Source organism: Chironomus tepperi, unplaced genomic scaffold (assembly GCF_022539635.2).
Source record: "Chironomus tepperi strain 1889 unplaced genomic scaffold, CSIRO-AGI_Ctep_v1 contig_217, whole genome shotgun sequence".
NCBI classification, from domain to species: domain Eukaryota; kingdom Metazoa; phylum Arthropoda; class Insecta; order Diptera; family Chironomidae; genus Chironomus; species Chironomus tepperi.
In genome coordinates this window covers 479,246-505,113 of record NW_027226339.1, presented here as the reverse complement: position 1 = coordinate 505,113, position 25,868 = coordinate 479,246, and the positions used below count along the sequence as shown (strand labels likewise).

The window sequence follows — 25,868 nt, the reverse complement described above, 5'->3', positions numbered from 1 at the left end:
TTGAGGTCAGATGCTGAAATATAGCTCTAATTCACAAACTCTGCTGGATCATGATCCAGAAAATTCCATAAATCCATTTTTACAGTCAAAACTAGTCGTTAGCAAGTAATGTGTCATATTTAGGTAGGAATGGGAGGTCAGATGCTGAGATACAGCTCAAATACATAGAATCAGTTGGATTATCCAGAAAATTCCGAAAATTCAACATTTTATGGCTAAAACTCGTCGTTTGTTAATGATGTGCCATATTGAGCTTCATATGGGAGGTCAGATGCTTAGTTACAGCTCTAGATCACAGAATTTGCTGGATTATGGTCCAGAAATTTCCATAAATCCACAAATCCAATTTTTTATAGTCAAAACTCGTCGTTTGCAAATGATGTGGCATATCCAGTTGAGGTTTGGAGGTCTGATGCTGAGTTACAGCTCTAATTCACAGACTCTGCTGGATCATGATCCAGAAAATTCCATAAATCCACCTTTCCATACCCAAAACTCACAAACTCCCCCAACACAATTTATGGAATTTATTCAAAATAATGAGCACTTGCTGTAATCACGCGATCGATGCACATTCAAGCTGCCTCAAAAAAAGTAGAAAAACAATCTAAAATTTCCATCCAGACAGCTCATCAAATTCAACAACTGGCATCAGGTTCCATCAAAAATTTAGTCTAGAGTACGAAATTATTTTGAGTAACCTGATGCGATTCATTATTCACACGATGGTATTGGGACATGATTCTCGTGAAAAAATAACATCGTAAGCCTGAATTTTCCAGAACAAATGTCGAATTTTAGGTCATTTTGAGAATATTCTATTGAATTAGGTATTCTTAGCACTTAGATTAATTAATCGATATTTTTTTATATTTTTATACAGCTATGCCACGCACGAATGTGTGCTCTGTTGTACGAAACGACTGAATGATAACTATTAGCAACAAACGTTTGGGTAACAACGGCAATCTTCATATTTTTTGTGAAATTTTTCTCGCTCTTTTGAGTTCATGTAGGAGCATTCAGAGTTGGCAGAAAACAGGCACAGGTGACAGGAAAAAACCGTACAAATTCGTGAACATTTGTATGGTTTTTTTACAAAGCCATTCAAATTATCATGAAATTGTATGGTTTTTGGCTATCAGGGCACCTGTGACAGGCAAAAACCGTACAAATTTGTGAACATTTGTATGGTTTTTCTTACAAATCCATACAAATTGTACGGATTTTGCCTGTCACCTGTGCCTGTTTAGCAACTCTGAGAGCATTGACTAGCTACTGTGGGTTGAGTGGTAGCTAATGATAGTAATTGTACTTTAATTAGATAGTAATGGATGTTGAGTTGAGTAATATCAAGTTCAATGAAATAAAATATTGATTTTTGTTCTAATTCAAGGCAGAATGGACATGAAAATGTCAAAAGTAAAATCAGTGGCTTAAAATGTCATTCGATGACTAATAAAGTCAATTTTCCCACTATTTATCGTCACAGATTTCAAATATTTTGTAGCTTGTCCACAAATAAATAATTTTGTCATACAGTGTGCACGTGCCAAGAATGCTTATTTTGAAATTGGTACTTTTGGACGTCATATCTTGATTGAAATGCGATTTGAGGATTGAAAATTGAACAATCTTTATCAAAATTCCGAAATTGAAAAGTATTTATTGCAAACAATAACAAAATACAAGGGTCAGATACTTCAAATTACGACCTTTGTAATCGCGATTTCTGCAGGTTTTGTATGAATAAATCGTACGAATCATGATTTTTGTGATTTTTTATTTGAAAAAAGTCAGGAAAAATCACGATTTCTATGAATTTTACAATAGTGTCTGACTCTTGTGCATAGTAAAAACTATAAAATGTGGTAGCTCACTAATTTGACTATTGTCAAACTTTTGTATCAAAATTAGCTCGCAAACTTATTGGCATGTTTTATAGAATTTTAAAATTAATTGAGAATATGTTGATTAAAATGAAAAATCTGGTTAGCCGCATTGTCGTACTCGGGATACTCTAAACCAGTGGGGGACAACCTGTATTCCGACACACTGATGTGCTGTGAGTAATTTCGGGTGTGCCGCAAAAAAGGATTCAAAAATTTCATATGGAGGTATGCACCAGGCTGAGAAATTCCTTGGTAGTACCGCGGGATTCATACAAAAACCGCCAAATATCGCGGTATTCTATATAAATACCGCCTAGTTTATCAGCCTGGGTTATACACCTTTCCTTGATTTTGCCTGATATCGCTAAATAAACCTCTAGCGACCAAGCTATGTGCCGTTTGAGAGCATTTATGGATAACTAGTAGATGACTGGATAATGTCCAGCTGATTACTAGTTCCAACGTATTTTTGTCCATTCAGGGAGTAAAAGCCTATTCAATGTCATTTATTTGAAGGGTGTTAGCTCAACAATCAGACTAGGAATGGTCAATTTTCACAAAGGAAGCAACTTAATATTTAATACCCAATTTAAACTTTCGAACGCTCCAGAATCTTCCAATTATTATCTAAATCCCGCAATTATATCCAAAGTCGCTCCACTCATGCATCGATAACAAAAAACATTTGCACTTCATATATTTTTTTCCTAGACTTTTTTGATGCATGTGTGCATTGCATTTTTAACCTTGTCTAGGTCATATTGCACAAGAGACATAAAAAAGCTATTATGCAACTGCTACTGTTGGGAAACGAAAATTTATTTCCTCAGAAAAAATACAGTTGCGACTGAAAAGTGAAACCATAGAAATGGCGTACATCCTTACGATGAATGAAAATTGATAGAGGATTATCAATTTTAAATGCGGATAAGAAGAAGAAGCGATGTCTAAGACTAAATTTAGACATCCAAATAAGCAGCAATTCAACGTCGGATATGCGCAACTTATTTTGTTTGTGATAACAATCAGCACTTTGTATTAGATTCCTAAAAATAGCCGCAATTTAATGATGTATGAGCTGTTATGGACTCTAGTCATGAAACTGGACTTTTGGAACACAAATGCCTATCGAATGCTGACTTTGACATTTTATTGCCATTAATTTGCATTATTTTAATGTCCGCAAAGCTCTTTGAACTTTGTTCCTTTCATTCCGCTCAACCTGATTTAAGGTCAACAAATTTTCCCACACCTACGTCCCATCCATTTCGTCTCAAATGAGCAAGCAATTCTCCTATAGCCATGCATTGAACATGTGAAACGAGAGAGGAGAAAATCAATTCCAATTAGCATTATTCGGTCTTGTTATATATAGCATGTGCTATTATAGGAAAAGTACTGTTCATTTTTTTTGTAAGTGTTAATTATAACTGCATTGAAAATGAAAATTGGACATAACGCAAGAAAATTCTCGATTATGGCTTCATAATATGACACAGAGTTGCAAAACAGGCACTTGGAACAGGCAAAAACCTTACAAATTCATGATAATTTGTATGGTTTTGTAATAATAAAAAACCATACAAATTATCAAGAATTTGTACGGTTTTTGCCTATCACAAGAGCCTGTTTAGCAACACCGCAAAAACAGGCACTTGGAACCGACAAAAACCGTACAAATTCTTGATAATTTGTATGGATTTTATTAAAAAACCATACAAATTATCAAGAATTTGTATGGTTTTTGCCTATCACAGGAGCCTGTGTTGCAACTCTGAATTATTACCGGTAGCACGCGATATTAAAATGCCGGGTTTGAAAGTAATTTCTGACGGAAAGGAACAAAATTACGTCAGAAGAAGTCATTCATCTACAAATGAATAAAAGAGAGGCATGGGAAATCGATATTGGGACTCTATGTAGTACATTCTCATCAACACGCCTTAATGTTTTATGCAGTCATGAGGAGGTAAAGCTTTAAAACAATCAATAAAACATTAAAACAATGCTTTTGGCCTTTTTGGTATCTTTGTATGCTTGCTCATACAATATCACGTGAAACAATCGTGAAATTCTGTATGCCAATGCCAAACTGCTGCTGATACTTTACAAAATGTGTTTTTCTTCCTTCATCAAAATCTAGAAATAATTCGTAAATATTACTGTCGAGTGCGTTTTGTGTTTCATATGGACGGGGATTCTCATGTCATTGTACTCAGCACACTGTGTAAATGTACTTACTCGCTTATACTTTTTGACAGCTCATTTCGTTTGTCTGTTGCTGCTCATTTAGAGTATGACGATTTTTATCTTTTTTGGCATGTAATTTTAATCATTTTGTGGTATTTGTAGCTTCGATTCTGCTGCTTATTTTTGCATTTCATTGCTTATTTTTGCATTCATAGTTGCTTTGTATTGGATTTGTATGAGAATTAGAAAGAAACACAAAGAAAACATTGATCCAGACAAAAGAAAACTTGTAGATTGACTGCGAAGATTCCAGTAAGTTCTAGCTATGGAACTTGACTTAATGCATTATATGAACAGAAAGAGACGGTGAATTTGAAGGTCTACGGTTTAAAGATCTTAAAAAATTGCAATTTGTGTGGTTGACGTTCATCTGCTGTTTCTTAAAATACTTATAAATACTTGCATTGGATGTCCATATTAATTTTTTTATGGGGCTTCAGATGTCTTTTGAAATTTGGTTGTATGGGAAATATGAGGGACTGACCTAGGCTCCAAGTCGGATCATGGTTCCAGTAAGTAAGGAAGTAAGAGGGACTGAATAAGATTCGTTGCTGTATGAGCAACGATGCAAAAGTTCTGGGAATTCCGATCCAGAATCTAAAGACAGATCCAGCTTCCGACTAATTCTAAATTCGGCAATGGGTCCCCATGCGCATTTGCCAAAGAAGTAAGTAAGCAAGAATAAGATTAGAGTTTAGGGTAAGGTTGGACATCATGGAATGAGAAATCTCCAACTTAGTTGTGGATCTTACTAATCGGCAAACTATTGATGCCAGAAAAGACAAATCGATTAATCAATCGAAAATCTGGTCTTTGTCCAACGTGACTTTGACTTGGTGCCGGATTTAACTTAAATTCAGCAACATCCTAAAGTTACCTCGGTCTGGTATCGGATTTTGGATCAATTAGTCGTCTTGTGCTCTTCTAGAAATTTGATTTAAAGACGTCAATGACTCACTTAACTGCGAGTTTAAAGGTGATAAAGACCTAATCACCTCAGATCACTACATTATCTGTTATTTGCCGCATCAAGGCTAGGAACCATAATACAATATTTGGTACAATTTGGGATGGCACAACAGATCATCGATCGCAGTGTCGTTGCTATAAGCAAACCCAACATTATATTCTATTCTATAATACAATAAGACCCTAAACCTGGCATACCTCTCAAAAGTATGCTTTCTCGAAATCCCGAAGCCAATAAATTTTCGGGATCGGGGTCGGAATTGAAATTTTAGGGATTCCCCGGGAAATTCCGATCCCGATTTCGATAGCGAGAAAGCATACTCAAAACCAACCTCCTTAGCCACCCTAAAATATTAAAATATCCCATTCGGTGTGAAATACTGCCAAAAAAAATTATAGAATAAGTAGACAAAAAATTAATCATTGAACGAATGCCTTTAAAGCTGCCGTTGGATACAACGATTCTCAGCCGTTGTGTGAATAATAAGATAACCAGAGTAATTCCGAACATAAAATCTATATTAAGAATCAGATATTCTTTTTAGTAAGAAGATTCCTCCATGCAGCTACGTCACAGCTATTACGACTTTCAGCCACGAGTCTTCAAAATGATTAATTCAAAGAATAAGAAAATACCGTAAAAAAAAGTGATTGGAATGAAGCAGGCAGGAATAATTTAATATTCTTATCAACATTATCGAAAACAAGTTTAAAGTCATCGACATCAATTCCGAAGTTTGATGGCCTTGGAATAAAGTTTAAGAAAAATGAAACTAGTCATGAAAGTTGAGTGACATTGCACGTTATGATGAAAAGGTGTCGGTTAGAATGATTGACGAGGAGCTTCTTGGATATACTTTTGAGACATGCCATCAGTAATTGGGTAATGTCAAAAGAATGAATTGCTGAAGAATATGAAAAATGATCTAGAATCACGTTAATCCATGATTAACTGCTTTTGGTTTGAATCTAGAAGGGAATAGGCGTCCTGGAGCTCCAAGAGGATCATGGTGTTGGACGGCAATGAAGGAATTTCAGTTAGATATCAAAACTGAGAATTTACACAAAGTTTTGTGATTTGTGGCCAGCAATAGAGGCTGATGGAAAGCATTTTGTAGGAACCTAGGCTCCAAGTCGGTTCAAGGAACGAGTATGTAAGTCTGATGATTTAGTCACTAACTGTATAGAGACTGTATTGCATTTGGTATTGGCAATTGGCAGACTTAAGCTAGCGATAGAGCCAGCGGTAGAGACAGCTTAATGCGTCATCTGAGGGAGGCCATGGATCACAGTTGATCTGTATCCAGCGAAGTAAGTAAGTCCCGAGTGGACAAAAATACGTGATAACTAGTTGATGACTAGTAAGTATGTCCAGTTGATGACTAGTAAGTATGTCCATTTGATGACCAGTAAGTATGTCCAGTTGATGACCAGTAAGTATGTCCAGTTGATGACTAGTAAGTATGTCCAGTTGATGACTAGTAAGTATGTCCAGTTGATGACTAGTAAGTATGTCACTATCATGAGACCAGCAAGTCAGCAAGTCCATTACTAATATCAAAGATATTTCAGTAAATATTTATCCCGAATTTTAAGTCTGCATAGCCAATTCCCGAAAAAAACACAGAACTCATGACAAGCATATCACTTGTTGACATCCTCTATCTTTGAAAAACATATTTACCACAGAAAAAAATCATCGACAAAAACATTTCCACACATTCAGTTCCATTCATACATTCGTCACCAGCTCAATACACATTAGAAAAAAAATAAGTAATTCGACTTTAAACTTTATATCCACAACAAGCGTGGCAATTTTTTTTTTCGTTGTTTATTTTAAACGTAAAAAAAAACTGAATTTCAAGGTTAATGCCGGCATATACTCAAGTTCTCTCGCTCTCACTCACATCCATATACCATGTATATGTTTATCGGCCAGCTGGATTGTCTTGTATTTCTGTGTTGAATATCATAAACAAAAACTCAATGTCACAAGAGTCACAAGTGAGACCAAATATGAAAGAATTTTTATTCATTCTTGGATGTACGAAATGCAATGTCATCAAATGCTGACTTCTTGTGTAGAGTTCTTTGATATTTGCAAGACAAATATGTAACTTTGAAGTCATAAGCATTTATGTTTATCAAATAATGTCTTTGATGGTTGATGCTTTTAACTCTTTATGTGCTTAGTCTTTATATTGCTGTATTTCTGCTCGGGAGTGGATCATCTGGCAGAAACTATGGATTCCATTGAATCCATAGGTTTTCTGGAACTTGTGGAATCCATAGAATCCATGGATTCTACGACTTATTCCATAATTTCCACGGATTCCATTGATTCCACCAAAAAATCCATAAATTTCATGATTTCCATAAATTTTTCCATGGATTCCACAAATTCCAGATGATCCGGACTCTTTCTGCTCATCTACTCAGCATGTGGTTGAAGCATGAATGGAAAGATCTCAATTGATCAAGTCAAAATAAATTATTTATAGACTGAATAATACAGCGATAATAAAAAAGTCAATATAGATTTATTATGGTAGCACATGTATAGCCTAAGTACTTTGCGTGCATACCTTCTTATTAAGGGTCATTTGATGCCATTAAATTGAAAATAAAAGAGCCATTGATGATTTTGTATTTTTATTAGGCTATTAAATATGCATATTATGCAGGCTAATGGACAGAATTGTTGAGTAGTTGACGATATTGATCGTAAAATAAATAAATTGAATTTTTAGGAGGAATTTTGAGATTAAATATTAAGGTACAAAAGTGAAATGGTCTGCAGCTGAAGAAGGAAACAGCTGAAATGCAGGACCAAAGCTGATCAAGGTAAATTTTGGAAATGAAAGGTTGAAGAAATAACAAAATTACATGATCTTATTGAGTGATTTCAGCACTCAATAATTGGTTAGTAAACAATCAATTCCCAAATCTTACAAAAGTTATTCTATATAAGAATTTAAACTCAATACTTAACGTAATCCGCTTAAGTTTACAAACAACATCCTAGTCAATTCCCAAACCAAGACCCAGGTCCAAGTCACATCCCAAAAAAGGTCCAAGAAGATCTTAGTCTCTTCACGACTTAAAGATAAGATCCAGTAGAATTTAAGTGCGAATTTCCAGAATTTATCATTTTAGAAATTAAAACCTATTAATTCAAGCTTAAATCTCACGTCATGCAATATTTCCAGAATTTGCCAAATGAATATCACTTAGATCCAAGGATCCTGGCTACCTGGTAGTTGTGATGGCAATTTTTCATTATGTACCGATCAACAAACTATCTTATCTAAGCTGCACAATGCAAAAACTCTTGTTTTTGGCCGTCACAGTGAACTTACTTTATCATTACTCAGGGGATAGCCACAGCTGAATAAAAAACTTAGATTCTCCATCATTCCACTCATTTTTCCCCCAACTAATTACAACTTTAACCCAAAAATTTTCCATCAAACCCCATTCACAATTCAACAGTTTTATGTATCTCAGATACATCAATCAAAACCTGATGATATCTGAGCTTAAGCTATGAAAAAAGAAATATTTGAAATGAAATTAATGACTCGAAAATCATTTCACATCACATTACGAAGCTGGCGTATCATTTATCATGTGATGTATGGAGTTTTGAATTACAACCAAGTTATGTATTTGACAGATTTCACAACTCGAAATTGCAATAAGGTTGAGGGTTAGTGATGAAGGATTGAATGAGTATTGGAAATATTGGGAAGATAAGATTGCAAAATAAGAATTGTAAGGTTGTATCTCTAAATGATGCTTGCCCTACATTAAAGGCTTATGAATTTACTCAATTAATACAATTGAACTTGCTTGATTTTGTTTGCTTCCTCATGAGCACGCTCCATTTCTGTTCGGGGACATCATTTTAGTTACGATTCTTGTTATAACGATCATTTGAGATTTGAATAATATATATTGTACATAGTTGAATACCCTCTGGTGCTCACAAAAGCAACATGGCGTAAAATATTCATGTCAATTAGCTACCAAGACAGAGATTTTGTACATTCTTTGAGATGTGATCAGCAATAGAATCAGATGGAAAGCCTTATGTAATAACCAAGACTCCAAGTCGGAGCATGGTTCCAGTAAGAATATATAGTTAAACACTCCTTTTCATACGAATGTTCAGTCAGTTTCTAACCTGAATAGCACAAATTGGTTAATTGATCAAAAAACCGACTCTTTGCTGGCGATAACCTGACTTGGTGCTGAATTTGATTCAAATTCGGCTATATGTCAGAGTCAAGCCGATCTAGAGTCGGAATTTGGATCGATTAACCGACTTGTGCTGTTCAGATAAACTTCAAACAATAAAGAGCCAAGCGGTGAATAATCAGGAATAATAATAACATGATTATTACCACAATTACGAATATTCTGGTCCTGTCTAATCAACATTACTTCCAAAAATTCATTTAGACTTGGTCTAGATCAGTGAGCCGACTTTAGATATTCCCTACGCGCAGCAATGGGCCTACTCAAGGAAGTAAGTAACTAAGACCAGTGGTGGACAACCTGTGTGCCGCGGCACACTTATTTGCTGTCAAAATATTTTAGAAATCCCACGAAACTTATGGTGGTTCGGTTTCGATCTAGGCTCACCACTAAGATCTGCTGCAATACATAAAAGGTCCACTAACATACAAAGAGTATCATACGAGCTCACATTAATGAATGCTCATGAAGCTTGCTTTTTTCATACAAATGAGCATGTTCACCAATATGAGTATCTTCAAAGTATGCTCTATGCCTGTTAGAGGTCATCACTGGTCTAGACTCTAAACATTCTTCCTGTCACAATAATTTCCTATTTTCTCACAACAACTATCCACTCATAATTTTCTACACACTTATTATACATAACAAATATTTACAACAAAGTCATAACAAACTATACAAAGCAATTCCACTTCATAAATATAGTTTCCTAATAATTAGTCATACGCTCGAGGAAGTTATAAAACTTTCAACAAAAAAAAATTTTCCATTGCACTCTCGTCTGACAATGCCGTGAATTAATAATTTATACAATACAGCTACTCACTTGCACATTAATCAAGTTGCAATTTATTTCTGTAAAAAAAATTTGAATCGTGAATGTTTTGTTATTTTTATTCCCGCTGTAGATAAAGCTGCAAACATAAAATGTCAATATTTTGATTGTGCTGAGTGCTTGAAAATCTAGACTTGAAATCAACAATTTGAAAATGCGTCACAAATTGCTGAGTTTTTAATCTTTGAATGCCAAAAGGCTTTGAACGCTTTAGTCTTGGTAACACTTTATGTCACATACCGAGTAATCCAGCCACAGCTTTTTTTGTTTTCCACGCGAGTTATCAAAATGTGATCGATCGCAGTCACTAATGGTATTTTTCTTCCACTTATGACAAAAATAAAGCGATGATAAATTGCGATAATGACAAATGATAAGCAAATAGCCCTTTGAGCACACGTTACACATGTTGGATTTTAATAACGTGTGATGAATTATTTGGTCAACATAATAAGATTGGTATACATGCATATGATGTGTAATGCGCAATTGGATCTGTGGCACTTATTGCTTATCAGCAACAAGCTGCAGAAAATCTCATTTTCACGACACAGAGTGTGGTGACTGTCTCAAAAAATGACCGTTAATTTTTTTGACGTTAAAATTCAAATTTTTTTTTTATATTTGACCGTTACTTTAACTTTTTTTCGTAACGTAAATTTTTATTTCAAAATAAGTTTAGTTCGGAATGTTCGAATTTTTCGACAATATAATTTCGAAAAACTCGAATTTGAGACGGACACACTCTGACATGACACATGAATAGTTCGTTTAGCTTTGGTCGTCGTTGTTAATTCCAGTCCGGTACATTATTTGGGTCTCTTAGCGTTTGGTTTAAAGATGGTGGCTTTTTAGCCTATCCAACACATCAATCAACGCACCCTGTTTTAACCAGGGTCTCGTCACTTTGTGGCTTGGATTGACGGTCTCCAACGCACGAAGGTGAGGTTGGTAATTGGTGTGGTTAGTATGTGAGAAGCAAATGGAAGTAGCTTACGTTTGGTATTAATAAAAGGAGTTTGGCCTCATTTATGTCACTCGGATACCCGAAATGCAGCCAATCTCATTTTTTGACGTAGAAATAGGTCGAAATTGGCCGTCAGGTCAACTTTGCGGTCAGCCGTCAATACAGCGACGTATCTGTGCCCAGCCGAATACGATTTGCTGTTCGAGTACCAATTTATGTGCTTTTATATTTATGAAAGTTTATGGTCTACTGGTTATTGAAGAAAATTCATTCTTTGAGGGATTAAAGCAATATCCAAGGAACTACTTGAAGACTTTAATTTGCACTAACCTTAAAGTGCTTTTCTTCCTTTAAGTATCGACGTCTTTAAGAGGATTAACGACATAAAATCAATTTTCTCTACATGTATGCTTCACTATTGTCAACATCCAACCATATCTACCTCACCTTACTAGATTTATCTCTAGTGATTATTTCATTCCGTTTTCCAGCAACATTTTTACATAGCAACACCAAAATAAGTGATTAAAAGTTTCAGTTCAGTCGAGAATATTTGACATTCTTCTTAGTTTGGCAAATAAAATTTGTTATTAAACTTGACACAGTAATAAAAGTTTGTCTAAGTCAACACAAATACCTACCTTTTTATGAAATTAATTGCTATTTCTTCATGCCTGCCTTCACAAGAAGAAGGACAGAAATTTCCCTTTTGCCCAACAAATTAAAGTCAAAACTCCTATTGCTGAATAGAGAAAACTTTCCGTCATAAATTTGCTTTTATTTGTGAATTCAGTTTGATTTATGAATACTTAATTTGTGTGATTGTTGTTGACTAAATGGGATTGCACTAATAATTGGGAATTCGCAAGCGAAAGCCAGCGATAGAGCAAGATTCAGTGAATATCAATGTCATGAATCACAATTGATCTGTACGTTTTGAGATATAAGCAAGAAATGCGAATCCATTAGGCTTCCATTTGGTGTTAAGGTACCTTTTAAAGTTCCTTCATTTGTGTCTCGGGATATCAGCACATAAAACTATATTCGATACCTTATAAAATCCATCATTATAGTTAAGGACAAAAAGTATCTTAATAGTCCAATCATTCATCGAAATAAATTCCCACACTTCATCTAAAATTGCTCATTCAACCTTCATTAATATTAGCATGCACCTCTCAAGTGCCCCATTCATTCAGTAATAATCATTATGAGAAAGAAAATGATATAGTGATTTTGTTTATTGAATTTTTCGTTCGATGCAATGAGATTGCTGAGATTGTTATGACAGAGATCGAATGTTTATTATGTTCATTAATGTCAAGCGTGATGTACTGTAAGTTAGGAATGTAATCAGGGGTCATATAGTTCTCACATCTGTTGATTTTGCTTCGAAGGTAGCATCTGGGGTTTGCTTCGGGGGAACGTTCGGAATGACCTTACTCTCGAGCTCGATATGTGTCTTAGAAACATGGCATAAGGCTATGCTAAGTTTAATTATTATGTAACGGAACGACACAAATGAAGCAAGCTTAGAGTTACCAAATAGTAGCCGTCTACGTTTGACGGCCGTATTGACGATTAGCGGAGTTTTAGAAGCTCCTTTGCGGAGCTTACTTCATTTTTGTCGCTCGGGAACGTATTAACGGCAAGATGGGAAGTTACGCTGACAGAACCATGACGGCAGATTTCGACCCATTTGTAATCCAAAATATCGGGTTCGCCGCATTTTGCTGCTCGGGTTCAGAACTTGAAGTCATTTCCACCAAGAATTTGGGACAAGGGGTTGTGGGTGGGAGCTGGTTAACCCGATACCCGAATGGATTGTAGATTATGTTTCCGATAAAGATTTCAAGGATTATAGCACTGTATTCAGTCCTTTGAGAATCCCTAGATATGCCTCTGCTGCATTTAGACTATCCCATGGCCATCCTCACTCAAGCTAAGTGTTTATTTATTAGGAAAATTTTTATTTTTATTTTTAAAATGAAAATTGAGAAGAAAATTTTTCTCTCAATTTACACAAAAAAAAAAGTTCAGCTCGTGTGCGGACTCAATTTTTCATTCTAAATCTGAGGTTGAACATTTGTTTTTGTGTTTACATATTTGAAAATATTGCCTCGAGGTGACAAAACAGAAATAAATTCGTCAAGCATTTCATAAACAAATGCCATTGAACTGATAATTATTATGTATGTACCGGCATAAGCAGTATGTTATTTATTTTTAAAATACTATTCTCAAGTTGAGCTTACTTTTTGTTGTGTTATTGTCGATTTTTATAGAAAAATTACAAAAGTACTGGATATTATCGTGCGACTTCAGCGCATATTTGTCCCAGCCATCAGAAATTGATTGCAAAATTATATCCAGTAAGCTTCAAATCACTTCCCAATAAATTTAGAAGCATTAAAGAATTTTATCATTTAACGGTTTTTTAGAATTTAAATTTTCTAACGGTTGCTAAAAATTCAAATTTTTTAAAGCAACGCTTCAAAAATATTTAGTTTCTGTTTATGAAATGAAAATTCATTAATTAACGTACATAGAGATGGATTTGGGCTTCCAAACCAATTGATACCGGAATAACTCGATAGCACAGAGCTAATGCTTCAAACTAGAGCTTTCTACGATGTCTGGTTGCTGAGATCTCATCAATTACCCAATTATCCAGTCAGTCAGCCGAACAAAGTGTATTATTAAGCACCTTTTACTTCAAAAATGATCTAAAAAGTATGTTTCGTTATCTTGTTCATGTGGGGCATAACAACACAATATCATATGAAGGCAATCAGGTACAGATGGAAACAAAAACAATAGCTGAAAAATTATCTCAAGTTGGGATTTTATCAAGTACCCTTGGTACCTCCAAGTGCTTTTTGATAAGAACCTGTCAAAGTGCATAAATAAAGTTTCTCGAATGCTGATTATTTATCGTGTTAATTTAATGATAAGAGAGTCTGTACAGCAATAAAAGTCTTAAATACAGTCCAGTAATTTATTAGTTATGTCATTCATGCTACTCGAGATCTAGTTAATGATGAAAAGTGCCAACTTAGAAAGCTATTAAAAGAATACATAAGCATGTCCTCTATGGAATATTGAACTCTTGATGGATGGCTTTTGAATGTATAATGTGAGCGTAAGTGGATGTGAATTTTAAAGAGATCAAATGACAAGTTGAATAAAGGATGAATTTCTTATCTGTAACTGGAGTTTAATGCTTTCCATTATTGTGCGTTATGTTGATGAGCTTCGACAATATTGAAGATAACATCAAGTATTGAGTATTTTAGGAAAAATGTTGAACAACTCAAGTACTTAGTATTGAGTATAAGTAAAGTGTTTGATGATAATCCTTTTATTGGTTTCTCGAGTATTCTGAGGAAAATTTATAAAATTCCTCGAACAGCACGTGTTCGTTAGGACACTGCTATGTCATTGTATTACCGGTAAGATGCGCAATTGACCTTGTGGTGCAGTGATATTTGATTTCGACTAGTCGAAAAATGCGTCCTAATGCTCTTAACATCAGGAATTGGCAAGGGGTTGCCAGCGATAGAGCCAGCTTCGGAGGCCATGGATCATAATTGATCTGTTCGACCACCGAAGTAAGTAAGAACAATACGGTTCTTCGAATATAACTGCTCAGGATTATTGAGTACGTGTAGTGTATCAATCCCTGAGCGCCACCCAATGAAGAATTAATATCCCATTTTCCTTCTACGAAACGAAATAGCATAATTAAAACCTGTAGCATTTTTAACACATTTTGAAATGATTAAATCAGAGCTCAATGATGCCGACTCCAGTTGAGTAATTTTGTCCATACAAAATCTGAGTCCACTTCTAGCTCTAGATTAAATTGACATCATGAATAAGTCTATCTGAATCCAGAGTTGAGAGGAATTTGGTATGCTTTCTCGATATCAAGACTTGAAACGGAAAATCCCGTCCCGGTTACGAAAATCTTCCGTGATAGATAGAATAGCATAGAATTTGGGAGTCTACATTAGAGACAGCCAACTCTGCTGAAACAAGTCTGAAGCCATATTTGGTCTGTTCATCATACTATGCTTTATGAAGATAAGAAGACATAAACTAAATATCAAATATCTTGCATACATCTAAATAAAAGTCTAAATATACACATCATGACGGTAATGTTATCAAAGCATTTGCTCAGGCTTCCTAAACCATTCCACCCACAATCATCAATATTATAAAATGTACTTAACCAAAGATTTTTCCGACCAAATCCTAGAATTAGAAACCTTTCTTATAAGTGATTAAATATTGTACTTATACCTACACATACTCGACACATAATAATGCAAACCTTTACAAAATCATTTATTTATGTATTATCCATAATAACCCAAAAATATCAGGTAAACATTTTCATTCAATTTATTCATAAAATTTTCATGGGGCTGTTCAGTTATTGCGTCAATTGGAGATTGGGGCTAGATCTGATTTAAAAAAAAACACTAGATTTTTAGATCTTTGAGATCCAGAACTGCGATACTGCGTTTTTCGACTAATTATAGTTTAACTAATGAAGGTGCGCCAGACCACTGCACTCAGAAGACCTTCAGTGGAATCAGAACCACTTTTTTGGTGACAAGATTGTTAGCTTATTGTCTTTTGGCTACAAAGGGAGGCTGTGAGCAGTGTTTCCACTCCTCCTAAAAATTCCTCTTGTCGAGTTTCGATCGCATGACCGCTTGACCGGCATTACAGTAATTAGACACCGAAGTAATGCACAATCCCACCACCGAGCCAACTCGACTCACAGATCTGGTTCAAACAAAGGCAATTCCGAAAAATTCCAAGAACTTCATTGTTTACTTTTGAAGAAAAGTTCATTCATTCAAATGAACAATTGAACAGAGTTGGCAGGACTTTGGAGTCCGGACTCCAATGGAGGCGCCTCCACATTGGAGTCCTGCCAACTCTGCAATGGAATTCTCGGAATTTCACTTGTTTAAATGGAATTCACCTACAGGTGAGAGGAACCGGACATGGACGTAACAAGTGTACGGTCCCCCTTTCATTTAACCTTTTTAATTCACAATATTATTCAATTTACGACACTGAGCTTCATACTTTAATAAATCTTCGCTTCATTAGCGACACTCGTTGAATTTAATTCGCATAATTTATTCTCGTCACATCAATCAGATTACATCAAGTACCAATTTAAAAGTGAAAAAACTTTCCACTTGTTAAGAACAGTCAGCAATTCTAAAAAATTACAAAAGTCCTCGTATTATTGATCGAGGGACTTAAGCGCATTTTGTCTCAGCGATCAGTATTTGATTAATAAGTCACTTTCTACTGCAAGTTGCAGTAGGATTTAGGTCACTTCCAGACCTTCAAAACGAGATCCAGTAGGATCCAGATCACTTTCCGATCCACAAAACAAGATCCAGTAGGATCCAGGTCACTTCCAGACCCACGAAACAAGATCCAGTAAATTCCAAGTCATCATACTAGATTTTTAAGAATTTCATTATTTAACGGATTTTCATAATTTAAACCACATAACGGTCAAAAAAAATTCAAACTTTGTTCAGTAAACACTGTTAAAACATCGAAAAACATTGAAGTACACTGTAAAACAATGAAAAAACGTGTTGTTTTTGTTGTATATGAAAATGAAAAATTGTTAATTATACTATTTATGCGTTGATTTGAAAGTTTTAAATGGCCGGCGCCGCAATAACTTTATGGAACTGATCTTTTAAAACCATTCCGAGCTCTCTACGATGTCTAGTTAAAAAGTTTTTATCGGCAGCCGAACAGACAAAGCGTCTTATTAAGCTACCTTTTTGAAAAAAATTTCAAAAATGCGCTAAAAATATTTGACGTCAACAGCTTGCATAAGAATTTCTAATCCTAGTGTCAAAAACAACAACAAAAGCATTACGAAACATCCAAAAGCATGTAAAAAAATAAGGAACAAAGAAAAGAAAAACTCAAAGATTTTTCCGCTTTGTTATCGCCCCTGCCTGAATAAAGACAGAAATAGCTACACAAGATAAAGATTTTCATATTTCACGTAATCATTTTAATATTAAGCTACTGAATGTTGGGTATACAAAAAGGGGTTCATGGAATGAGAACGTGTGAGATACATCGAGTGACACTAAATCAGAGTTGCTGAACAGGTGCTTGGAATAGACAAAAACCGTACAAGTTCTTGATGTTTTGTACAAAAAACATACAAATTATCAAGAATTTGTACGGTTTTCTTACAAAAATATCAAGAATTTGTACGGTTTTCTTACAAAATATCAAGAATTTGTACGGTTTTCTTACAAAATATCAAGAATTTGTACGGTTTTCATACAAATTATCAAGAATTTGTACGGTTTTCATACAAATTATCAAGAATTTGTACGGTTTTTGTCTGTCACAAGCCACCCGTTCTGCAACTCTGCACTAAACTACATCCATTGTATTGCACATAAAATGGCAATAACTTGTTTCCAATTCCTATAATTTTGAATATTTCCACAACTTTTCTTTTCATGCCAATTATCCCAAAAATTGTTAGTTAAATTTATTACATAATTGCCATTTTTTGTACTTACAAGCCACATGTACAGAATTCATCAAGGCTGTCGAAACTCATATTTATTACTCACAGTATGTCTGTTCACTTCACTTTTTTGAGGAATTTACTTTAAAAAATCAATAAGAATCCTTAATGGCTTCCTATTTCACATACGTATGAAATACTTCCACAGAATTAAAAATTGTACTTTAATATGCTGCCGACTGTATTCTCTCAAAAAAAAATATTTATAAATTTTTCTCAGGATGTATAAATAAATATTTTCCACTGCTTGTCAAAACCTTTTCTAACACAGTCGTAGAACTTTATATTCCATAAAAGTTTTAAAAGCTTAAGCTGACAAAGAAAGGAATCATGAACCTTACCAGAATCAGAATCACGCGTTGAATGAATGATCAGGAGACATTTGAAAGTCATTTTTAGTGTAATGGTGAATGTTTCCAGCTCCTTGTTGCAGGACATCAAGCATGTATTTGTTCACAGCTACAGCCATACAATTGGACATGCGCGGAAGTGCCGCAACTTTTTTTCTCTCTCACTAGAATCTCGCGTGATATCCTTTCGTGGAAATCATTAAAGTGTTTCACATTGTGCATGCATTCAATGCATGATCATAAGAATCTATTAAGTCCTTTATATTCAGGCATAAAAGTTTCAATTTGACACTCGTTCAGGATGATGTATCGATCCGCATAATTTGACCTTGTCCTTAGCACAGCCATCCTGTGTTCTATCCTTACTTACTTACTTACTTCGGGCCGTACAGATCAGTTGTGATCCATGGCCTCCCGCAGATGTCGCCTATAACTGGTTCTATCGCCGGCTTCCGCCTGCCAATTGCCAATACCAAATGCAATGCTGTCTCTATCAACAGCTTCCTTCCAGGAGTTTTTCGGTCTACCTCGAGCTCTCTTACCATCCACAAAGTCTGATTTAAAGACTTTATTTAGTGGAGCTTCTGCAGGTCTTCTGATAATATGCCCAGCCCATCGGAGCCTGTTTACTTTGACTCTTTTTATAATATCAGCCTCACCATACAGCTGATACAGTTCCGCATTACTCCTACATTTGTATTGGTCTCCTTCCTTCTTAGGTCCAAAGACTACTCTTAGAATCCTCCTCTCAAAAACTCCAATTGCATGTTCGTCTGCAGCCGTCATATTCCATGACTCAGCACCATATAACACTACCGGTCGGATGAGCGTCTTGTATATCGTTAATTTAGCATGCCTTGAGATTTTCCTTGACGTTAGAATATGTCTTACTGAATAATATGCTCGCTGGGCTGCCAAAATTCTTCGCTTAATCTCCAGTGTTGTGTCGTAGTTATTGCTAATAATGGATCCCAAGTAGACAAAATCATTGACTACTTCGAATTTCTTATCACCAATAACCAGATGAGATCCCACAAGCTTCCTTGATCTCTCCGTTGCAGCGACCATGAGAAACTTCGTTTTATCCTCATTGACACGTAGTCCAATCTTGTTAGCTTCTCGTTCCAACCTGGAGTACGCAGTAACGGACCTAATGTTCCTACCAACAATGTCCACGTCATCAGCAAAACCCAGCAACTGGATGGATTTTGTGAAAATCGTTCCGTTCAATTCCAACTTGGCTCTCCTGAAAACACCTTCCAGTGCGATATTAAACAGCTTCGTAGAAAGTTCATCGCCTTGTCTTAGTCCAATTTTGCACTCAAAAAGGCCCGATGTTGAGTCTTGAACCTTTACACTGCACATGACCTTTGCCAAGGTTGCCTTGAGTAATCTGATCAGCTTGTGAGGGAAGTTATACTCCCACATGATGTTCCACAGCCCCTCCCTGTCAATCGTGTCATATGCTGATTTGAAATCGATGAACAGGTGATGTGTTTCTACATTCCTCTCGTAGCTCTTTTGAACAATTTGGCGTATGCTGAAAAGCTGATCGGATGTCGAACGCTGCCGCCTAAACCCTGCTTGAAAATTTGAGATAAGAAGCAACACATTATTATTCTAGAGCAGTGATGGGACATATCACGCAACCTTTTCGGAAGCTTCTCTTCCATCCAGGCACACCTGATGTGGTCAGCCTCACTATCTTGAACAGCTCCTAAGTTATCACCAGGCGCTTTGTTGTTCTTAAGTCTGCTAATAGCCGCCTCTACCTCCTCTAATGATGGTGCTTCGAAATCTCTGGAATCATCAATCTCATAGGATTGCCTGTTATGTGTGGAAATTCCATCTCCACCTGCAGAAGCTCGCTGAAATGCTCCTTCCATCGCTCCAGAACTCCTTCTTTATCACACAGATTGCTCACCACTGATCTTGATATTTAATTTCAGTCATGCTATGCGCATGATTGCGTGAGCCCTTTTCTTCCTTTGGAGCACTCTTTTCTTTTCTTTTTGCAGACTTCTAATCTCCTCAGCTTTTGCTCTCGTGATCCTTCCTTTTCTAGCATCGATTACTTTCTGAACTGCAGCTTTGCACTCCTCGTCGAACCACTCGTTCTTTGTGTGTTGTTTGAAACCGAGACATTTCTCAGCACTATCTTGCATTGCGATGCAGCAATTCTGCCAGGCACTTCTTCCTTGGTCCTGGGCAGTCAGTCGTTCCTTAAGCTCGTTGTTAAACGACTCTCTGCACTCCCTACTGCTGAGCTTGGCTACATCATAGCGTCTGCACTTAACGCCTCTCTCCTTACAAATATTGCTGATTCGTGCCCTGATTTTTGCTCCTAGCAATAGGTGGTCAGAGCTGTGGTGCTCGATGTCGATCTCCAAACATCTATAACTGCGTACGTCCAATATGTCCGATGCGTGCCTTCTGTCTATAATCACATGATCGATTTGGGTCTTGTTATTACTGCATCCTGGTGGACACCATGTTGCTTTGTGGATGTCTTTGTGTTGGAAACAAGCATTTTGATCAGTCGTACCCCGTTCTCACGTTATGTTTTGCATAAATAAAGGTTCTTGTTTCACTGTCGATAGAAACTGTCCTTCTCATCCTCAGGACGCTCGTTGTGTGGTGCGTGTACGTTGATAATGCTATAATTGAAGAATTTGCCCTTTAAGAACACATTCTCTCGTTGACTGGTGTCCAATTAACAATGGAAATTTGATTTGTTCCTCCAGAACCAGAGTTGTTTCCTGTAATATTGCATTTGTAATGCCGAAGCAGACAACGCTGTGACAGGCAAAACTGTACAAGTTCTTGATAATTTGTATGGTTTTTCTTACAAAATATCAAGAATTTGTATGGTTTTTGTCTGTCACAGGCACATGTTTTGCAACTCTGGTTCTAGTGCAGTGGTGTACAACCTTTTGTTTTTCGCGGTACACCATGGTGAACAGTCTTGACCAAAACCGTGCACGACGTACGGTTCATGGTATTTTCAAATTAATTTAGCGACGCAACATTGTACCGCGGTTCACAGGTTGCCCACCTCTGTTCTAACAATTGTTTTCAACAAAAACAAGAATACTGCTTTAGTTAATGTTCCTGTATGTGTCGCCTCAGGTTCACTAATCAAGTAGAAAATTAAAATAAATAAAGCAAGTCGTAATGACAATTGCAGTTGTACATTTAGTAGTTAGTCTTGGACATTGAACTGGTTTTGTGAATCGCTCATTCCTAAATCCTTTTATGACTGAATCTTTCAGCTTAACATTGCATCAACTGTATTCATAAAAATTTCATGTCATGTAAATGTGAAACCTATAAAAAATATACTTTTGTGTGCTTATTATCCGCACATGTGTTCACTTACACAAAAGGGTAACAAAAGTGTCCATCATGTCTGTATATGAGAACATAAAATCATTTTCATTACCTTTTTATTTCAAGAGATCAAGTTTAATTCATGATAATAATGGAATTCATGTTAATCTTTATCTTATAAGCTATGTTAAGTATATGTGGATGTGGATGTGTTGCTAATAATTTTCGTGTGAATGGAGAATTCCCAAATTGGCTAAACATGCACGTTAAGTTCTAAGAATTTTAAAACTGAATAAGACAGCAAAAAGCGTATAATAAGGAAATGCAGCATATAATCAGTTTGTATTCTCACTTTAATTTGTGTCTGTTTCGTTCTATACTTGAATATATTCATACAAAGCGTTCTCACGTTTATTGCTTAATTATTAGCGGCTTTAAAGCTATTGTCTTGTATAATCTTCCACTGGCGTGAAGAAGAGGGTCACGACAGTCATTCAAGTGCACTCAAGGCTGTAAAAATGCAGTAGTGACGTAGTGGTTAGTGTCATCCTACCGACTCGGTATTGAACACAGGGAGAGGATAGTCAAATTGGATTGCTTTTTCGCTATTTCTAGTCACACCAACTCGGGGTGTATTTTTGCGTCACACATATTGTGGCTGGATACATTGTATTGATATACTCTGGGTCATGTAACTGTGCAGAGTTGGAAAAAACAAGATATATAGATGTGTTCATATAGAGTACACTCGACCATACGGATTCTCGATAAATATTTTTTCTTAATCAAACTCATTTCTGTTTGCGCTTGTGAAGTATATAACATTTACCAAATCAAAAATTTTGCAAAATTACATTCAAAAATTTTCATTATAATAAAAATAACAAATAAAAAATAAATAAATATAAAAAGATAGAAATTCCTATTTCATTAAATTTTTGAAAGTATCTTGCATAAAGAATCAGAAAAGAATTAAAAATTAAATTTAATTAATAAAATGCAATCTTTTTATATGTAAATATATACTTCACAAGCGCAAACAGAAATGTGTTTGATTAAGAAAAAATTATTTTTCTTGGAGATTTGAAGTCGACTCGGAGTCGACTTCGAGTCGCCTTGAAAAAAACACTCGACTTCGACTCGAAGTCGTCTAAAAAAAACTCGACTTGAGTCATTGAGTCGACTCGAAGTCGAGTTCGTTTTTCTTGTCGACTCGAGTCGACTCGACTTTTCTGGTTGGAAAAAAGCAAATCGTCATTTTAATTGACTCATTTATGGCAAATAATCAACAATCTTCTGGATGTCATTGCATCAACAACAACAAATCATTATCAAAAATCTTAAATTAAGATGAAATAAGTTTCAGCTTGAACTCTTAAAGTATACAAGCTCGAAGTAGACTCGAATTTCAAAGAATCGAATCTACTTGAGTCGACTTTCAATACAAAATCCAAGTCGACTTCAAGCTCTGAAGTCAATCGTTCGGTTTCAGAAGTTTGCATACCCTAAATTTACGTTATAAGCCACTACCCGTTACTTAGCCACTAGCTTATTAAAAAAATTTGACTCTGGAAAAATTTTTGTATCCGTTAATAAGCCACTATCAAAAAGTCGTTAATTAGAATAGATAAAATAAATTTTCCGATTTTAAATGACATATTCGATTATAAGCAATCAGCAAGGACTTGAAAAAATTAATAACTTTTAAGATTTCCATAAAAATTTTCGATTTTTCTTCATTTGTTTACATTTCTTTACTAAGCAACTACTAGTTATTAAGCCTTTTTTACGATTTCGAAAACCTTTTTCCTCCGATAAGCCACTGGCTTTTAACGTAAAGTCAATGGCAACAATGTAATAGCGAAACCAAAAACTAGATATTATTTCTAAGAACGGGTCATAAATGCTGCAATTAAAGAGCTTTTACTGGAACGAACTTTAATGCATTTTAACTTACTGACTAATTGAAACGAGAACTGACATTAATTAACTGGTGCATACACAACAATTACTTTGAGAAGATTATGCACTGTATGCAACTGCACCTGAACTTACAGATACATAATATAGATTTAAGATTTATTGTTAAGGATAAAATCGTTGTGCTTAGTGGTTCTACGTTGTGCAATTTTAGAAATGAAGGCTGACCTAAATCTATTATTTTAATACAGAATTGCAAAACAGGCACCTACCCCGTACAAATTCTTGATAATTTGTAAGGTTTTGTAAGAAAAACCATTCAAATTATCAAGAATTTGTACTGTTTTCGTCTGTCACAGGCACATCAATGTAGGAATAATGCGCTTTCCATCTCGAGTGATGTCTATAGTAGTTCTTAACAAATTTTCATTATTCAATATATTCGTAGAATTTAGAGCAATGACGTCACAAAAGTAAACCTGCTGTTGTCAGATTTTTAGTATTTATGACGCACACCGAATGTCTTATGTAGCTTATATTGCACAAGATATCGATAAGAATCTTCTATCATTCACGTCCACATCCACATCCACATATCTTGAATGTTTACATTTCACTAATTCGAATGACATTAAGGAATACTCATGGGATTCAAAAACAAAATCTTATAAACTAATAATAATCATAAAGTAATGTGACAGTCGAGTTTATGGCAATAATTGTAATGGCTTAATCCTGTAAAAATAATCATCAATTAAGGAAATGAATGGAAAAAAATTTACATCCGTCAACTTACCGGTAAACTGTTAAGGAACTTGTCAATAATTGTTTGCTTCTCGCGATTCTCAGTCGTTCCTTTCTCATTTGCGACCTTTAAATAGTTCATCTGTGTAGCATGTCTCTTCTTTGATGATATAATTGCCTTCAATTCCTCCAATTTATTTAAAAGTCTCTCGTTCTTCGGTTCAAGTTTTAGTGCCGCTTCAAAGAACTTTTGAGCTTCGGGCTCATGATGAAGCATCATTAATGCACGACCTTTAGCGTACAATGCCTTAACATTGTCTGCAATCGATGTCAATTTTTCCAATTCACGCATTGCTAAGCATGTCCTTTGAGGATTTTCAATTTTATTGTAACAGACACAAATGTTCATGTACATTTTAATCAAACATTCCTTGACTTCGTTTTCTTGTTCATCACTAGCAAGATGTGTATGCTCAAGAATATTTATCCATTTACGGTATATTGCAATTGCCACTGTGTAGTCACTCTTGTTGAAATGTGTTTTGGCTAATGAATATGCTTTAGCAGCTGATTGCATTGTTTCTTCAAATTTCGTTATTTTCATTTTCACTTCATTACCTTCGCTGTCGAAGAGCTTAACGATTTTAATTCGTGCAAGAAAGTCAGCCTTTTCTGGAATTCGAGGCTTGACACCTAAAACTCCATACATTAATTCATGACATATCCAAAATAATGTTTGTTCCTTATATTTCATTGTCGTTATACAATCTTGAATACCGGCAAGCGTGAATTGACTTTTCTTTATGTCAATCGTACCAAGACACTTCTTAAACCGGCTCGAGTCAAGTGGATCGACCAAATTTTCAAGAAAGAATGAATATTCGTAGACGACTTTATACATTGATAAATCAATGATTGGTCCATAGCCTGGATTTTCTATTCTCTTATAAATCTGTCCATTCACTTTCTTCATCTTTTCGTTTCTATACTGTATAAAAGAACCGTTAGCACATGGATGTTCCAAAAATTTCATTTTTACGTAGTCGTCGATTGTTACATTCTGCTCTTTCTCTATGTCATAATAAAGTTGCGTTTCATCGTCTAAATCTTGTAATGAAAACATCAATTCCTCATTGTTTATTGATCTGGAAATGAACTTTTTACTGTAAGTTGTTGCCATAAAATAAAAAAATATCACATAAAAATGTCAACTTACAAGATTTCTATGTCCGAACTGTTTCTCACTTGATTGGCTATCACATTACATAGATCATTTATCAGAAACGAGCTCTCGTTGTCAGATATTTGACTTTGAGATGATTCACCTGTTGAGCACATGTTTAATTAAATTTTATTTGTTTACAATCATTAACTTAATAATTACCTATTAAACTGTGATTCATTCTGATCTTTATTCCTTTATCTGATTATTAAATGTGAATATTCCTTTTAATCTGTTGTTTATATCCGATAATTAATTAAATTAACAAGACTTTCACTTTTAAATTGAATTTCTGTTAAATGTCAATAAATATCGCAGCCAACTTCACTCAGTAAATTTTTTGCACGAAAAAAACACAACTTTACCGCAGAATTACTGCTTTAGACTAATGAAATAGCAATAAATGTTCTGTAGCAATCAATTACGAAATTAAGAAACATTTTAATTATTATTTAATGTAACGGTCACTAAAAATTTGAAATTGTCTGATAATTTTTTTCTGAAAAATCAGTTTAC

General features: G+C 35.2%; 2 protein-coding genes across 2 annotated transcripts in view; both read right to left on the bottom strand.

Annotated features, from left to right (window-relative positions):
- Positions 1–17,929, bottom strand: part of Drat (Death resistor Adh domain containing target) — a 32,736-nt gene extending 14,807 nt beyond the window's left edge. The window contains exon 1 of the mRNA XM_070639832.1: positions 17,779–17,929. Coding sequence (XP_070495933.1) covers positions 17,779–17,819 — 41 coding nt within the window. The 5' untranslated portion in view covers positions 17,820–17,929. The remainder of the gene's footprint in view (positions 1–17,778) is intronic.
- A 5,828-nt stretch (positions 17,930–23,757) lies between these two features.
- LOC139090163 (inactive peptidyl-prolyl cis-trans isomerase shutdown-like) lies at positions 23,758–25,771 on the bottom strand. Its single transcript, XM_070639886.1, has 4 exons — positions 25,515–25,771; positions 25,347–25,455; positions 24,183–25,275; positions 23,758–24,121 (listed from the first exon to the last, which is right to left on the bottom strand). The coding sequence occupies exons 1-4, from the start codon at positions 25,531–25,533 to the stop codon at positions 24,116–24,118; spliced, it is 1,227 nt and encodes a 408-aa protein (XP_070495987.1). The 5' UTR covers positions 25,534–25,771; the 3' UTR covers positions 23,758–24,115.
- Between the last annotated feature and the right edge of the window lie 97 nt (positions 25,772–25,868).

Coding starts and splice junctions, on each gene's coding strand:
- LOC139090163 (XM_070639886.1), bottom strand. Junction 25,276..25,346: donor AGTTCGGACATAGAAATCTT/GTAAGTTGACAT, acceptor GTTCATTTCCAG/ATCAATAAACAATGAGGAAT.